At 40.6% G+C, this 18,179-nt stretch overlaps 1 protein-coding gene across 2 annotated transcripts in view; it reads left to right on the top strand.

Annotated features, from left to right (window-relative positions):
- The window catches only part of SPAG16 (sperm associated antigen 16), an 817,531-nt gene that overhangs the window by 34,879 nt on the left and 764,473 nt on the right, over nucleotides 1-18,179 (top strand). For both annotated transcript variants that reach the window (XM_050916165.1, XM_050916164.1), the window contains exons 6-8: nucleotides 3,772-3,879; nucleotides 7,076-7,193; nucleotides 10,257-10,326. In XM_050916165.1, the coding sequence (XP_050772122.1) occupies nucleotides 3,772-3,879; nucleotides 7,076-7,193; nucleotides 10,257-10,326 (296 nt within the window). The remainder of the gene's footprint in view (nucleotides 1-3,771; nucleotides 3,880-7,075; nucleotides 7,194-10,256; nucleotides 10,327-18,179) is intronic.

Raw genomic sequence — 18,179 nt, 5'->3', positions numbered from 1 at the left:
ATATAATAACGAACTTCTGACTCATCAGGGTAGATCTTCAGCTGGTATAAATTGTCAGATCCATTGACTTCAATGGATTTATGACATTGCTTACCAGCTGAGGATCTGTCCTGTACATCCTAAGTCTCAGTGCTGGGTGAAAGGTACTATATCATATATTTCACTTGGAAGACTTCTATAATCAGCCTCTTTCCCCATTGGTGATACTAAGCTTAATTTTTCAATGCTTCCAGCTGAACATACCGAGGGAGTGCTGATTAGACAATAATACTCATTATACTCAGTGTATCAGACAGAAAGTTTTCATGGTGAGATGCATCGCTGTGAAATGTATTTGAAAATAGCTTCTAATTAAATTGGTTGCTTCTGAGCTTGCTGTTCTTGACAATCATCTTGCTGAAAAGGGACATTTATTTGTGACACCACCAGTATTGGGGCCCAGTGTAAGATACTGCAAACCAATTTCCTCCTGCTTAAATGTTGTTTAACCATCATAGGAAAAGCTCTAGTGTCTAAAACTAAATGTAATGTTGTTGTTTTAATACAGTATTAAAATGATTGTACAGCAACTGTAGACACACTCACTAGATTCCTAACTGTTACTCAGACACATTTCACCATGGATTTTCAACATTTAAAGAGAAATTCTTAATCAGTTTCAATTCCTGTGCACAATAAATAATACATTTTTAATAGGCTGTCCAACGTCTGAAAGCTTCTATCTGCTCACTGAAATAACTAGAGAAAACACTAAAAGAAATATAGCACGTGTGCAGAAAAGCCCCTTCTACTCCAACAATACCTCCACAAACATTAATTACCGTGCAAAAACTCTGTTAAACTGAAATTTAGGCATATCAATAATTTTAGGGATTTTTTTTTAAATTAAGTGTTGTAGTTCTAAAAATTAAACATCTGAAAGTCATGGAAATCAACTTAAAATTGCATTTATTTTGAGACTGCAGAAATGTAGAGATAAAAAACCCCAACAATCTGCATTCTCCTCTTCTGTCTCTTGTATTTTCCAGACAAGATTCTAGGCTTGTATAAATTAGTATAGTTCCATTGAAGTCAAGTTCTGACTGGTTGGCAAGGCAGTTGCTTTGACTTCTGCTGTAACACTTCTTTTGCTATAGCAAGGATATTGTCTCTAGCTATATAGTATACAAATAAGGAAATGTTGAAAACATTAACTCTGAAACAATGTATTTGAATACATTAATTGAGATTTAGTTGTTGATTTAAATCCATTTATTTAACTAACACATACATGGAGGGTTTGATCTCAGTCAGGGTAAAGAAGCATAATTCCATTGTTTTCAATGTTGATTTACCCCAGCTGAAGATATGACCTTCTTTGTATATTAGTTACTTTTCAGTCTAGTCATATATCACAGTTTCAGTTGGAATATTAAATTTTGGTTATCTTGGTGATCTGAGATGCCTTGAATCTCTTTAGGCTTTGGCCTTTGATTTCAGAGGTACCTTCCAGTCCCATGATCCTATGTTTACTTGCAGCTATAGATATTTTAAACCATTTCCCCAATTGTTTAAACAGAGGCTATGGGCTGTGTGTGCATATCTCTAATGGTAATCACATTTAATGTGTCCTTAACCACAGAAGGCCCCAACCACTATGTATTGCAAAGAGTTATAAAATTTCTAGCACCTGATGTGGTGGGAATGTATTAGGTAATTAGGGATGTGTAGATCTTTGGTTTGTATATATATTGTAGTAATAATAATAGTAATACTTACCAGTGAATAAGAAAGCCTTAAGTCTGATTATATTTATATGGTTTACAAACATCAGTTAAGTTAGCCTTACAGTGTCTATGTGAGGAAATCTATTGTTCTCATTTTACAAATAGGAATCTAATCTACTTGTGGCACAAGAGATTAGGGTCCTGGCTTTCAAAACTGTGCATACAATTATTTATCCTGTTTGCAGCTGAAGTCAGAGTATCAAAGTGTAAAACCTTCCTCGGAATTGATAATCCGTTTAAAAAATAGAACCCTTGCTTGACTTCCTTCCCACTGCACCAAAAGCCCATACAAATTTGCTTGCCTTTGACACAGAGAAAAATACCTTTTTGTTTTTGTTCTTTCATTATGTGCAACACTTCATACAATGATATGTGCTGCATACAGTGTGTAGGTAAGGGCAAGATGTTCGTGTGCGAATGCGTGGTTTCTAAAAGGTTCCTCTTTATATTACAGATGACTCAAAGTTTAGGGCTGGGTTTTCAGAGTTTACAGGAGTTAGGTGCCAAATTCCATTGCTATTCAGTGGGAACTGGGTGACTTACTCCCTTAGGCTCCTTTGACAATCCCAGCCTAGTTCTATAAATAGCCCTGCTTTTCCCGACTCTAATTCTGCTAACTGCTTGTGACAAGAGCAAGACTGACAGCCTTTACACTAAAATTCTGACATACGTGCCCAACAAAAGAGATAGAACTGGCAATGCTAGTGGGATCTTCCACACTGTGAACCACCAATCCACCTGGAATGATCATTTTCACGAACAAGTCTTCATGATAGCCAAGTCTTCAGTCTCTCATGTGAGTAGCATTGTGATGATGTTCTTTTTTGAGCAGACACAATTCAGTAGAAAGTAGACTGAGGCCACCAACTTTTTCTCCTCATTTCAGTCACTGCCAATCTGGGATGGATTTGAATCAGTGATTTAGGACTTGTCTACACTGCCCTGTGATTAGGACTATGGGGATGTGAGTAGCAGTGGGCAGCAAAGTGCTGCACTGTAACCACACCAGCAGGATCCACAAGGGGAAACAAAAAGATTTCTACTTAACATAGTCCTCTTCAAACAGGACTACACTAACGTGAACTAGGAACCTCATAGTTTGCATTTGCAGCATCCACATGGAGGAGTGTGGCAGGGCGATGACTCACTGGTGCAATGCCTCCTGCTGGTTGCCTCAGGAATTAGTTCTTTCCAGCCCAGAGCATCCTCTGCAGGCCAGTGTCTCACCTGCTGCTGGCCTTGTGTTCCTCCCAGACCCCTCTGCCCTCTGCGCAGGGGTTCTGCCCACCACAGTACCCCCTTGCTCTGGGTCTACCCTCCCAAGGGAACCCCCAACCCTCTAAACCCACATTGCCTCAGTGGCTACTGCCAGTCATCATCTAGCCCCCGTTCACTGGGGCCAACTGCAGTCTGTAAACCACTCATCATCGGTAAGGGGGTTAGGACCTGCTGCCTTTGTCCATCTCTCGGCTGATCCCCTGCAGCCCCAGTACCTTTTTGGCCCTTTTTGCAAGGCCTGCAGCCTGGGGTTTTTCCTGGCTGGAGCTCCCCAACTTCCTCTGCCCTTCCCCATCACTGCTCCACCACAGGTACCCTTCTCAGCTCCCAGTCAGCCAGGTCTTTCTCTCTCAAGAAGCTAGAGAGAGAATGAGTGTCCTAGCTTCTGGCCCACAGCTCTCTTATAAGGGTCAGGTGGGCCCTGATTAAGCTGGCCACAGCTGTGGCTGCTTTCTCATCAGCCTAGCTTTTCCCCTGGCTGCAACCCTCTCCAGGGCTGCTTTAATGCCTTCAGGGTCAGAGTGGAGTGACCACTCTGCTACAAGGAGTGACAGTACAGCACTTTAGTACACACTGCTGTTCACACAACTGTAGTCTCGACTATGGGACAATGTAGACATAGAGTTAAAAGATTCTGTATTCCATTATCCATTTCTTAAATCATCATCTCTCAAGTTCCAGTCTTCAAGAGATTGTATTAAAAGTTTCACATTGTGTTTTCATGCAGCAAAGCTAAGGAGGCTCTGCAAAAAATACAGAAAGAACGTGATTTCCATCGAATGAACCATAAGCGAGTGGTCCAGGAAAAAAACAGGCTCATTAGTGATATTAAAAGGTAAGCAAACTGATCTTTTTTTACTGTCATTTAACAGAAAACTAAGTGAGTTTGAGTTGTTACTTGGCAATGTTATATCTTGGCTGAATTTTAAATTGTTAGACCAAAGCCGTTCTGATAATTAGCAATTCTGCTCAGCCTTGAAAGCAGAGAAATGATAACCTAGGTCTCTAAAATTCAAATGTCTCCAGTGTTTCAGAAATTGGAGGAAACTTCCTAGGATGCACAGAAAGAGGACATACATACAGCGACTATTTTTGGTACATAAAGCACGTAACGTTCCTTGACTGTCAATTCCTTTTTTTCATAGTGGTTGAAGAAGCTCCGTTATTTGTTTCAAATTGAGTTAGATACAACTAAATCAATCTTCTTTTTTTAAGTGTCATTATTTCTTGCTCTTGACAGTTGTTGACTATGATTTGAGCTAATCTTAGAATGTCATAGTGTACTTCTTTTTGTCTACAGCAAAAATGTCCAAAAGAAACAAAAAGAAGTACATTATGACATTGATAGGTAGAATGAAGGAGAAGGATTGGAAGTATATAAAAGCAAATAGTACTTTGCACTTAAAGAGTATCTTTCATGTGAACCCCTCAAAATGTTTCCCAAAGGCAGGTGATATTTGTGATAGTCTAGTGTGCAATCCTGATCAGTGAGGGGCTGTGTCACCCCTGAAAACTTGGGCACCTCACTGTGCTTTACTGTTGTAGCTTCCAACTTGGTTTAGCAACTCTTAGCTTGTCAGCAGCACACTAGCTACCCTTTGGCTTCCAGCAGCCTTGGCTACTACTTGCAGGCTTACCCCAACACACTCCTAGTCCTGAATTTCCCCCCAGAACACGTGTTCTGTACAGTCCAGCTCTCTCCGGGACAATGCAGATATTTTAGATCCATTGTCCCTGTAGGGAACAATATTCAACAATTTGCTGCTTTAATTGGAGTTCCTCAAATAATTCACAACACTAGATTAGTTTTGATTTAAAGAATAAAACAAATGTATTTAACTACAAAGAGAGATTTTTAAGTGAGTACACTTATAAGGCATTAAAGTCAGAATTTGTTACAAGAGAAATATAGAAAGAAAATGCTTTCTTATTAACTAAATTTAACAAACCAGACTTGGTTCAAGGTAAAATTCTTACTACATACTCTCAGCCACAGGGCTGACAAAATTGCAGGTCAGGATCTCTCCCAAAGTCAAATGGCTGCTTCCTTTCTCATATTAGGTGAAAAAGAAAGAGATATAGGTAGGAAGAGAAGCTTTTGGGTGTTGTTGCCCCTCACTTTACAGTCCATTCCCCCGTGAAATGCATTTTCCTGTGGGTTACCCCTAGATAAAATTCCTTCCTGCTGTGAGGATAGAGACTAGGAGTCTCAAGGTGAAAAAGGATCCGTGCTGCTGTTTGTTAAAATGTAGATCAATGTGTTACTGCTCCCCTTCTTTGCCAAAAAGTAGCCACTTGGCAGGTGATTGCCCACCACCTTAAGTATAAATAGTCATAGGTCATTCCCACCATATATAGAGAAAGGTCCCTAATTCCTCCACATCACCTTCTGCAGGATTTATGATTTCCTTTTTTGTATATTTTCCTTATTTTAAATGGAGTGAAGTACTATTGGTAAAGTAATTTTCCTTAATGGTTAAACAAATAGATGAGCTATTGGCTTTCCTCTGGATATTTTCCCATTGTTATAAGTGATATCTGGTTTTTAAATCAATTTTTCCATCAAGGTAATCTTATCTTCTAGATCCATCAGTAACAAGTTGTTGTACCTGTGGGAGTCCGGCCCTTTGAGGTGGTCTTTCATTAATTAGTTTTTCTATCCTTGTTAATGGTCTTCTGAAACTTGAGCTTTTTACCTGGGATTTTAATTGCTTTAGGTGCAAATAAACCCAAAGTGTTATATGAATATTCCCTATGATTGCTTTAATATTAATTTCCATAATTTCATCATTACAGAATAGCTGCTGCTCCTGGAAATGTTGTGCTCCTCTCCCTCGGCTAGTATTACCTGCCATTCCTTGCTGTCCAAGGTTAGGTTACTGACCAATACGTCTACATTGCAAAACCAAAAAAGGCAAAAAAATGTGCCAGCAAGTCTCAGAGCCCAGGTCCACTGACTCAAGCTTGTTGGGCTCACGTTATGGGACTAAAAATAGCAGTGTAAATGTTTCCCTTTGGGCTGGAGCCTGGACTCTGAGACTTGCCCCCCTGGATGGGTTTCAGAGTCCAGGGACCAGCCCAAGTGGACATGTCTACACTGCTATTTTTAGGCTTGTAGTGCAAGTCCCAGGAGCCCAATTCAGTTGACCAGGGCTCTGAGATCTGCTGCTGCAGAGATCTGTTGGTTTTTTTTGCGTTGTAGATGTATCACCAATCAACCGTGATAATTCTTTAGAATCTCTTCCTTGAGTGGATCAATTTTAAAACAAGCTTTGGGCCAAATCCTGGGAGTTGCAGATGTTAATTAAGTACCTCTCAACACCCTTCACATTATATGCATTTTAACTTTACAGTCTATCTTACTGCAAGAAAAATCCCAGTTTTGTCTCTTTTCACCAGCATTCTGGCAAAACACAATATGCTTGAAGTTGTTAATTGTTGTATATTGAGCTGAACAATTTATCCTGAAAAATATATCATTCCCATACTTTGATTCATGAGATGGTATGGGTGACATAGCTTCTTGTTAATTTGAGGAAGGGATCCAAATATAGTTTCTACTGTAATTAATGCTACAAAATTTCATATTGTAGCTGATTTCTCTAAATTAGTAGCCTACTTGGTTGTCAAATCCTATCTGCATTTTTCTTTCTCCTAATGAAATAACATCCATCTACAAGAAGGAAGCAAAGATTAAGAAGGAAGCAAAGATTGATAAAGGTTAATCTATATAATGCATTTAATGTATTTTGAAGACTAAGGGAGTTGCTGAAAACAGAAAACAAAACTGGATAGATTACTTCAAAGGTTCTGGTGACAGATCCTATTACTGAACAACTGATACATAAATATTTTTTCTTTGGCACTCCAGTGGGGTGGTTGCATGCTAAATAACATTAGCTGTGTCCTGTGTTTTGACCTTTCTACATTTTATTCTTCTCCACAGTACATATGGGAACAGTTATTTAGATGGAAATTGCTGATTTAACTCAATCATCCTTTAAAATACATTTGGATTTTATTGTTCATAGGTTGAAAGCACATTATGCATCATATGAGCCAATGCTGAAGCAGTTGACTGAAAAATACCAGACTATACTGAGACAGAAAATGCTAACCAGCCTGGAGAGAGACAGAGCAGTTGGTCAGGTAAAAACATGGTCAGCTACACTGGCAGAAACATACTGGCAGCTGAGTCATAATGTTTGTTTAAATAAGAAGAAGCTAGATTATTTCTGAGTTTCGTATGACTTATTTACAAATATTTTGTTCTTTTGAAGTTGCTATAGAAATCTTGATGCTTTTGTTTAATGTACCCAGACAGAATATTAAAGTCATATCTGTCTTCAAGTGCCCTGCTGATGTTATGTAGCTGAAGAGACAAAGTTTTATTAATGATTTAAACTGGAAGTATTTACAATCAACTCAGTATCAATGAGACAAAATCACTAATACATGTAACCCTTCTGCCCCTCTGAGTTGGCAGCAACAAGGGCCGGGTTCAGTATCCAGGGGTTCCGTTTCAGTAACACAATGCATAACCGGCTCGAGCCCCCACCCAGTGACCTGGGACACTCACATACCACACACCCCTGGGTGCCTCTAGGAGGCAATACTTCCCCTCTCGCAAGCACGGAGTCTGAGTGTAGCAAAATCTTTTTAATAAAGGAAGGAATCAATGCGGCATCCCATTGGAGAAACACCACAAACAGGGTTATAACACAAACCATAAAAAAAAACCCACCTCCAAGTATGTTTGGCAATGTCCTTTTTCCCCTTAGGGTTTTAAGTCCAATCACCCCAAAGTCCAACAACCCAAAAGTCTCTGGTCAATGCCACCCCAGAGTTCGAGAGTTTATCTGTTGTCAATGCCACCCCAGAGTTCGAGAGTTTATCTGTTGTTTTTTTTTGCGTTGTAGATGTATCACCAATCAACCGTGACAATTCTTTAGAATCTCTTCCTTGAGTGGATCAATTTTAAAACAAGCTTTGGGCCAAATCCTGGGAGTTGCAGATGTTAATTAAGTACCTCTCAACACCCTTCACATTATATGCATTTTAACTTTACAGTCTATCTTACTGCAAGAAAAATCCCAGTTTTGTCTCTTTTCACCAGCATTCTGGCAAAACACAATATGCTTGAAGTTGTTAATTGTTGTATATTGAGCTGAACAATTTATCCTGAAAAATATATCATTCCCATACTTTGATTCATGAGATGGTATGGGTGACATAGCTTCTTGTTAATTTGAGGAAGGGATCCCTCCCCCCAGCCTGGGTAGAAAGGGGCACCTTATGTGTTCCGGGGCCAACTGCCCTGCCTCTCCGTGGGTTCTGCTTCTGCCTTCTCCACGAACTGCTCCTCTTTACCAGCCGCTCCACTCTGCTTCTCCAGCCATCCTCACAAACTGCTCCGCTCCACCAGCTGCTCTGCTCCATGAGCTGCTCCAATTCTCCCTGCAAACTGCTCGGCTCTGCTCGCTCTGTGGGCCGCTCCACTCGTCCCACAGCTACTCTGCTCTGCCAGTCGCTCCGTTCCACCAGCTGTCCCGTGATCCGCTCCAGCCATCCCCACAAACTGCTCCACTCCGCCAGCTGCTCTGTTCCGCAGTATAGCTTCAGGCTCTCCCACTAGTTAGCACTGAGGTTGAGTCATTTCTGTCACAAAGCAGTCCCACAGCTCGGCAGCCTGGGATGGGGTAGGCGTGCCTATGCAAATACACTCTCTGAAATTCTTTCCACCAGATGTCAGGGTAGAGCTCATCCTGACTCTGCTTACATACAGACTGGAATTTGTCCTTTCTACTAAGTCAACCTTAAGTTGAACAGGGACTTTACCTGGGTGAAGGACTATATTAAACAAATTAACAACAGGAATGGGCTTACTGGAATCTTCTTTTTAATCATTCTTTCAGCTTTCATATTTGTGAATGAAACATCAGGGGAACTGTGACCTAGTCAGATGACTTGCACTGAAACTGTATCAAAATACTATAATTTAATAATATATTAATCCTTTGAGCCCTGCAAATCTGTGGATATCTGCAGATATCTGTGGACCATGTTTGTGGATTGTGGATCGGATGTGGATACAAGTTTTGTATCCACACAGGGCTCTATTAATCCTTATGGATACTGCACAGGAAACGATCCTTAAAGGTTATTAGCTGCCACAATAGTTTTAATCAGATATTGTCAGTCGAAAGGGTTTAAAGAAAGGTATGTCCATTTATCTCCAGTAGTTTCAGGTACTTCAAAACATACCTGTAGAGATGCAGTATCAGTAAGCTTCTATGATCTAAGCCTTCTAAGATCATTGCTAACGTCCAAATAATTTAGCTCAGACCCTAGATAGAGAATTACACAGTGCATTTTTCTACTTGGGAATGATCTTAAAACTCCTGCTTCGTGAAGTAGTAAGTACGAAACACAGACACCTTTGTCCTCCAAATGGAGAGAGAAAGGTTGTGTTTTGCCTGTCCCTGGCCCTTTTAGTTTAATCTGATCTGTAAATTGGTAGAGATAATATCTTGCCCCTTTAGCACAGGGATGGGTTGAGAACAAAGGTCTACAGGAAGGAAAATGTCCTAGAGAAAATGAAGGGTTAAGATCAATACATTGACACCCAGAAGAAGAGATCAATCATTTAAATGCATAATAAAAGATTTATCTTGCAAAATCATCCTCTGATGCAATAAAAATGAAAGATCTTATACATAACAGGTCTGTTTACCACCTACTAGGCTACTAGGATGACCGGCATTCCTTAATGCACAGTACCATATTGTGTGATCAGTTTTATTGTGACAATGCTGTGAGCCATATTGTGTCATCACGTTAACTTTTAATTCAATGAAAACTTATGATTAAAAGTTGCTATCACAATATGGCCCATAACATTGTCTATATTTGCATTGTTTTAATAAATATGCAAAATTCCCACCAGAAATTCTGGATAGATTATTTTATATCAATGTAGAATTAAATATTTTCAAAATGAGTTATATTCGAGCTATTTCTTGAAAAAGGAATGGAATGAGATGAGTAATTTAAAATCTTTATATAGTTAAACAGAGATAGCGAGTTAGATAACTCAGTAATTGTACATGGTATTTAGTGCTTATTTATGCATGTGTGTTCCGTCTTCTGTACCGGCAATTATAGGGTACAAAAGCAATGTTCTCATAACTGTTCTTTATTTTTACTCTTTAGGTTACAGGTTTACAAGCTACATTACAAAATTTAGAATCTGGGCGTGCCAGTGAGATCCCTGTGACTAGAGGTAAAACATTCTGTTAAACTTTCACATATACTATGAGGAAGTCATCTAGTGTAATTCAGAACCTTATATAATGCACAGTTTGAAATAAGTGGAATCTCGATTTTACAAACACCAGTCTTGTGAACGAGTAATACAAACCATTTATCCTGGAAAAAGATAATCACATAATGAAAGGGATGTCATTGAAGAACACGTCAACATCCCTTCACATTCCAATGCTTTCAAGGCATTGAAAATTGCTTTGCAGTGGTTTGAAGGACAAGAAGAAAGTGATGCAATGCATCATGCTGCAACTTATGCATGATACCAACTGTAATTTTAAGAATTTATGTTTAATTTTATGCACTCCTCAATCTCCAATTAGTTCATAAAATAGTAGTTCTACTATACTTGCATTTCATATGTTTTAGTGTGAGCTACAAACTAAGGATTCAGTTTGTAGTTTTATCACTTGAATACTTATTGTCACATTTTGGTTCTATTGAGGACAATGAAATTACACGTGTCAGTAAGGACAACTTTGCCTGAGTAAGTATGGCAGGATCATGACCTGGAAACCTAATTTGGATTTGATACTGCCATGTGGTTCACTATGTAGAACATAACCAGGAGAGCAGTCTCCTCTAACTCAGTGTAAGGTTGGCAGAGTTTGATGTTTTGAGAGCTTTTAAAAATTCTTTTATTGTAGAGCTCAACAACTAATTTTAGCACATTGATCTTCTGCAGAGGTCTTTAATAACACAGGGTATATAATACCTTCTGGAACAACACCTATATCTGTATCTAAAAAAAGTACTTACCCTGTGACTTTGAAAAAAGGAAGAAATTAGTGTAACTATTCATTCTGTGCATCCAAAGAAGTGAGCTGTAGCTCACGAAAGCTCATGCTGAAATAAATTTGTTAGTCTCTAAGGTGCCACAAGTACTCCTGTTCTTTTGTAACTATTCAGTGAATTTTGCAGCATCCTCTGTGAAAAAGGTCCTTTTATATGCTTTATATCCCTTGCTGTGTTTTTTTAAATTACTTCAGGGGAAACAAGATCTGGAAAGAACTAATAGCCAAATATTCCACTTTTTGTTTTTTCTAATTCCTTTATTTGAGTGAAGGGGACAGCAAGTATTTCCCTAAACTATTGAGATGACTTATTTAACTCTTAATGCAGATATTACAGCACTCGTCTTCTTCACTGCCATAAATCCCTTCCCTTTTGGTCATGGTTTGGTTTGCGACTCTTGATTTAAAGGATGCATATTTTCACATTTCAGTTTGTGTAGGGTATGTCCCTGTATCCACACCCTACACACCATTGTAATAATCATTGTAAAATATGCTGTGAGGTATCATTTGAAAATAAAAACTTACTGGTCAATAATATTGTGGTGAAATGTATGTACACATGCAATATTGGGAAGTTGTGAATTTCCCTGTATGATACTAGCACATATTCAAAACCACACAGCCATTCCTAGGTAAAAATTGTTAAACAGATCTATTATAAACAAAGGGATGTGCATTTACCTAAATTTACATATAAGTAGTAAACAGCGTACTAAAGACTGTGGGGGAAGAAATAGCGAGAACAGAACAATTTGGATTTCAGCAAACACGCAGGTGGAGGAGAAAAGAACCTGGAGCTTCTGTCACCATCCGACTCCATGTCACCTTCTTCACTACTTGAATGAGCTTTACGCTGATGGGTAACCCTCAGAAGAATCCAATTCAAAGGTTCACTGGCCTATTAAAGAAAGGGGCAAAAAATCCCATGTTGTCTCTTTCACCTAAGAAGACAAACACACCGACACCTTTAGACCTCTTGGAGAGATCCTGACCAAGGTCAGTGACTATCTTTCTGGAAGACTATGGGTGAGAGAGGCCATCTTGAACAAAGCCTTGAATGATAATTTGCTAGATTAAGTTTTAGACTTTTAGATGCATGTTTTCACTTGCATTTGCTTGTAACCATTTCTAATTTAGGATTTTAAATGAATTCAGGTATATCTTCTTTTTGTTAATAAACTTGTTTTGTCTTTAATCTAAACCAATCCAGTGTTGTGTTTAAATGGAACTGTTTTTGCAACTTTAACTGGATTTACCACTGTTGACTATTGACTCCTTACAGTGGTGTAGGGGACTGCGGAAGACTGTCACGGCCTAGCTGGGGTATCTCCGCTTTCTCGGCGGCCTTGTGAAAAGCCCCTGCTTGCTAAGTGGCCGGTCATTGTAGGACACGGCATGCCAGTTATAACTTGCTTTTAACTGGTTGAAACCAGTTTGTATGGCCTTAGGCCAAAGGGCGGGCATAGCTTGTGGGAAGTCCCTTGTTGCATATGTATGAGTTGCTTTTGTATTGTGTGTATATATAGCTGTATGCTCCCGGTCCGGTCTTTGGACTCCGACCCAGGCCGAGCTGAGCTTCGGTGCTGGGTTCCCCGCCAAAGTGACAGCAACACCCAGGGTCCCCGTTGCAAATGTGTCACTTTACCTTCATTAAAGCCAAATAACTCACAGTGTGTGTGGGCCTCGTTCTTGCAGAGCATCCAAGCACGTTACAAATGGCAACGGATCTTAATATCTGAACTGTCCACTAGAGTTCTGGACAGTGCAGAACACATGTTTTGGGAAAATCTGGGACTGGTAATGTGTGGGAGTCATAACAAAGGTTGGTGGAAGCTGGAGTGTAAATAGTGCTTTGCTGACAGGCTGCTTGGGTAAGAGCCGCTGGATTAGGGCTGTAGCTCCACACAGACACTCAGGGTGTGACTTGCATGCTGGTAGTCTGTTTGTGAGTGGCCCAGGTTAGGACCTGCAACAGCAAAGCTTTGTGAGGCATCCAGGGTTACAGGACAGGCGGTGACAACCTCTTACTGGTCAGGATTGCACCCCAGAATGACAGTTGCTTTTATCACATACGTTCATTTAGTGGTGGCAGGATGCTATTTCCAATATGAGATGTTGCCATTTGGCCTCTCAACAGTGCCCAGAGTTTCCACAAAATGCCTCTTTGTGGTAGTGGCTCATCTGAGAGGGCAAGCTATTTTTGTTTACCCTTATTAGGATGATTGGTTAATGAAGGTTGCTGCGCCTGAAGACCTGTTGAGTCATATTGCAGTTACAATCCATCTATTCTTGGACCTGGGTCTTCTCTACAATTAAATCAACCAAGCAAAATCAAATCAATGCTTAACTAAAAGAATTGTGTTCATAGGTGCCGCACTGGACTCAGTGGAAGAAAGAGCCTTTCTGCTGGGGAACAGTTTCTGAGGTTGAAGCAGCTTATTCTCAATGCTGGGGAGTTTCTGACTTGAAAAGTAATCTTTTTTTCCTTGATCTCATGGTGGCTGCTACCTATGTAACTCCTTTTGCCCAGTGAGGCTTATGCAGCACTGGATGTCTCAGGTTTACTGTCCAAGTCCGGAACAATTTGCACTTGTGGGTCACCACACCTCCAAACATCTTACTTTCACTGGAGTAGTAATTTAAGAGAACAAATGTCTTCAAAAGTGTCCAGTTTGAGGCTCTGGCAGCATTGGTGATGTTAACTTCAGATGCGCCAAACAGTGATTGTGGGGACACATCTGAATCATCAGGCGTGTCAAGGACATTGGTCTCATCTGCGCATCAGTGTGTTGGAGTTGAGAGCCATTTGTGTAGCCCTCAGATAATTCTTTTCTCACATGCGTGGAAGGATGGAATAAGTAGTAATGGACAATACTACTTCAATGTACTGTGTCACCAAGCGGGAGTGTGTGTGTGTGTGTTCACTTCCCACGTCTTTGTGCAGAAGCAATAAGGTTATGGGATTGGTGCATCTGCCACTATGTGTTTCCAGTGACCCTGCATTTGCTGGGAGAGAGCAGTGTGACTGCAGACTGTCTCAGCAGAGACATGTCTCAGAAGCATGAGTGATCGTTGAAGGATTAATTGGTTTACCACATATTTGCCAGAAGGAGTCGACCAGACATGGACCCATTTGCAATAATATGCAACAAGGAATGTTGCCTTTTCTGCTTCAGAGGCAGCAGGGACAGCCAGTCTTTGTTAGATGCCTTTCTACTGCAGTGGGGAAGGAGCCTGCAGTATTATTTTATCCCCTTTCCATTGATCCAGAATGTGGCAAGGAAGGTACGTCAGGACATGGAGAGGATGATTATCATTGTCCCAGCCTGGCCACACCAGCAATTGTATACTGTCTCTTCCAACTGTCTGGCAGAGTCTTTGTGTGTCTTCCTCTGTCGCAGGTCTGTTGTCTGAACAGGAAGGGAGGTTTCTTCATTCCAACCTGCAAGCCCTCCATCTGATGGCTTGGGTGATTGATTGTCTCTAATCGGTATCTGTCTACCAGACAACATTACAAATCAAAATGGACCAGATTTGTGACTTGGATGACTGGGAAGGGCGTATTTCCTGCTTCAGCATCCACACTCTATAGTCTAGAGAATATCTGATCTTTTTAAAATATGAAGTGATGTTATCTAATTCATCATTAAGGGTTCATTTGGGAACCATTTCTGCTCATCATACCTTAATTGCCGGTAGATCGCTGTGCTTAATACAATTAAGAGGTTTATGAAGGGCTTATTTAATATGTGTAATCATTTGAGAAATCCTGTCCCCCTTGGGATCTCAATTTGGTTCTAGCCATGCTGATGAAACCACCCTTTGAATCTTCTGCTGAGTGTTCCTTGTGTTGTTTATCTAATTAAAATGACTTTTACTGATATGCCGTATGCCAGAAAGGTCAGTGTGCTAAATGCTCTTCTGACTGATCCACCATTCTTCATTTTTCATAAACATAAGTGGTTCTTTATTTAGACTGACCCCAGGTTTTTGCCAAAGGTGGATTTCTGATTTTCATGTCAATCAGTCCATTGATTTGATGGGTTTTGTTTTTCAAAACCACATTCTAATAAGGTTGATTCAGCTTTACTTACTTTGGATGAAAGAAGAATCCTTGTTGCTTTTTACACAGAACTAAAAGGTTTTGTAAATCATCCAGATTGTTTGTTTGTTTTTATGCTAAAAATTGCATGGAATATAGTTTCTTCCCAGACCTTTTCTAGATGCATTTAATAATGCATTATTGAATGTTTTATTCTTTGACAGAGACTCCTCTCCAAGGGACAATATGTCCACATTTCACTAGATCTGTGGCAACCTCTCTTGCTTCCCTTAAACAAGTCCCTGCTGTAGAGATTTGCACAGCTGTTAGATTGAATTCTGTTCACATTTTCAGTAAGCATTGTGCTTTGGACTTAGCCTCTAGAGCAGATGCTGCTTTTGGTAGAATGGTGCCTCAGTCTCTGTTGAGTTAGGACTCTGTCCCCACTTCCAAGTTATTTTCAGCACTGTTTATGAGTCTATCCCATAAGTGGGAATGTGTAGAGCCACTTGAACAGGAAAAGAAGGTTACTTACTTGTAACTCGCGTTCTTCAAGATGGCTCTGCATAGTTCTCCTCCCTGCTCACCTTCCTGTCTTTGTCAGAGTCTAATTGCTTTTTGTTCCTTGACATTGCAGTGGAAGGAACTGAGGTGGTAGAAGGAACTCCACTCCATATATAGCCTCACTCTCAGGATGTTCAGAAATCCTGAACAGGAAGGGGCTGGTGGCGAGAGAGTGCTCTAATGGATAATGCTAGGAGAAGGTTTTACCATAAGGCATCACAAGACAGCACAGTACCCATAAGTGTGAATATGCAGAACCATTTTGAAGAACTCTGGTTACAAATAAGTAACCTTTATGTACTTTTCATTGTTTGAAATATTTTCTTAGGGCTAGATTCTGATATTTACTCACATGCAGTAGTACCTTACTCCTTAGTGAGTCCACTTTAAATCTTAAGTTACAAATAAATGTGTAAACCTCTATACCAGTGGAGGGGTCCTCGTTCATCTTTGTCACATTTCAGGCCAGGAAACAGAGTATAGGTTTCTTGTTATATGCGAGGTTAGGGGGTGGGTGCTGTTGCCTGAAGAATGAATTCCTCCTCTGTGCTAGTGTTTGTGATACAGCATGGCCAGAGGGCAGCAGGAGAGTGTTAGCAGGGAGCCTTATTCCTGCAAGGGGAGGAAGGTTTGCTATAGATTAACTAGAGCACCTGAAGCCAATTAGAGCACCTGAAGCCAATTAGAGCACCAGCAGTCACTCATGTGATAAAAACCCCTGCTTCAGCCAGAGAGTGTGGGAGTTGGAGCAGGAAGGGTTGGTTGGAGCAGAGAGCAGTTTGAAAGAGCTGGAGCAGAGAACAGTTTTGAAGAGAGACCAAAAGGAAAGTTTGGAGGAGTGCTGCGGTGGGCTGAGAAATCCAAAAAAACCCTAGGTAAGGGGCACCTGGCTTATGTAGAAGGAGGGCAAGAAGCCCCTTCACAAACTGAAGAGCAGGAGAGGGAAGTAGCCCAGGGGAAGGAACCACTAGTTCAAGTGGTTCACCACAAACCTCAGGGCCCCTGGGTTGGGACCTGGAGAAGAGGGCGGGCCCAGGCCCCTCCCTCTCCACTCCCTCCTCAAGGACAATAGTGGGGTAATTAAAATACCGATTCAGAGGCAAGCAATGGTGCCCTGAACCTTCCCCAATGCAGAGAAAGCGCGAGACCCAGCATAACAGTACCGGCAATTTGCCACATGTTTTATGTTATGAGTGCTCCCTCTGTCTCTCTTTCATATTATACAAAGCTTTCATTTGTTAGGTGATTCGAAAAACCACTGTCCTGTCATTCACACAGCAGTTGTTTATTGCCCAAAATTCTTGAGCATTTGATAATACCAAAAAGTGACAAGCAGAGGAACACTTATAAATAAATAAAATCACTTTACATATCCAGTACAAATGATTAAACTCATCAGTCAACCACGAGCTCACACAAGCTTTGATTTACCTCATACCCACTACTTCACATTGCAAATGATATTTCATTTCATTCCCTTCTAACGTCATTGGCTCACATGCTTTTTATTGCTCTATGTTGGTCTCACTCATGTCTCATGGGCAATGTGCTTTTATTCAGACAGTCTGCCCTGCATACTGAAAGATGGTAGCATAGTCTGCAGCATGTCAACAAAAGCTTTTTCTGGCCCTGATGTAACTGAAGCCTTGCGAGGTGGACCCATGCACAGATGTAAACTGGAAAAATTTTGGTGGGAGTTCTTTTTCTGAATTTGATGATAGCTTACAGGGAGCCAGTGTACTGAGTGGAGGAAATGTGTGATGTGCTCACAGTAGCCCGTGTAGCTGAGGATGTCCATTGCTGTACTTTTGTACTATCTGTAGTTACTCCAGGGCTGACAGCTTCATGCCCCTATAAACTGAATTGTCCTCTGAGTGTGTCAGTACAGTTAGATCTCAAACCTCTTTTGTACATTTCCCTGCATTGCTGCTGCATCTCTTAGGCAAGACAGCAGTATCTCATGATCAGATGTGTGGTATGTTGCAGAGAGGCTCAGGAGAAAGAAAATGGTTCTCGGCCCTCCAGCTTTTGACAGAAGGAAATTGTCCATCAGTGCCACTATCGCTATTTCCATTCCATATCCTGATATGACCAGAATGGCTTTGGCTAGATGAACTAGAAAGTGGCTTTACCAGCTTCTCTATGACATACTGGATGGTAGGTAGCTTGGTGCAATGGTCCAGACTATTGGTGGTCAGACTATTGCATATTTGAAGGAGACAGAGGAGGTATGTAAGATTCATAGTAGATTCCAGAACTATTTTCTGAATTTGGCAGCCAGATCTGACACCAGGTCAGGAAAGCTGTCTGGGGCTTACTATTTATCTATTTATTTATTGGCAGTAACACCCACTATGTTTTAAGTGCTTTCCAAATACTTAAAAAGGATGGTTCCTGCTCTAAGGAGCT

This window comes from Gopherus flavomarginatus, chromosome 10 (genome assembly GCF_025201925.1).
Source record: "Gopherus flavomarginatus isolate rGopFla2 chromosome 10, rGopFla2.mat.asm, whole genome shotgun sequence".
Taxonomy (NCBI): domain Eukaryota; kingdom Metazoa; phylum Chordata; order Testudines; family Testudinidae; genus Gopherus; species Gopherus flavomarginatus.
The sequence above is the reverse complement of the archived record's forward strand: the minus strand, read 5'-3'. Positions and strand labels throughout refer to the sequence as shown.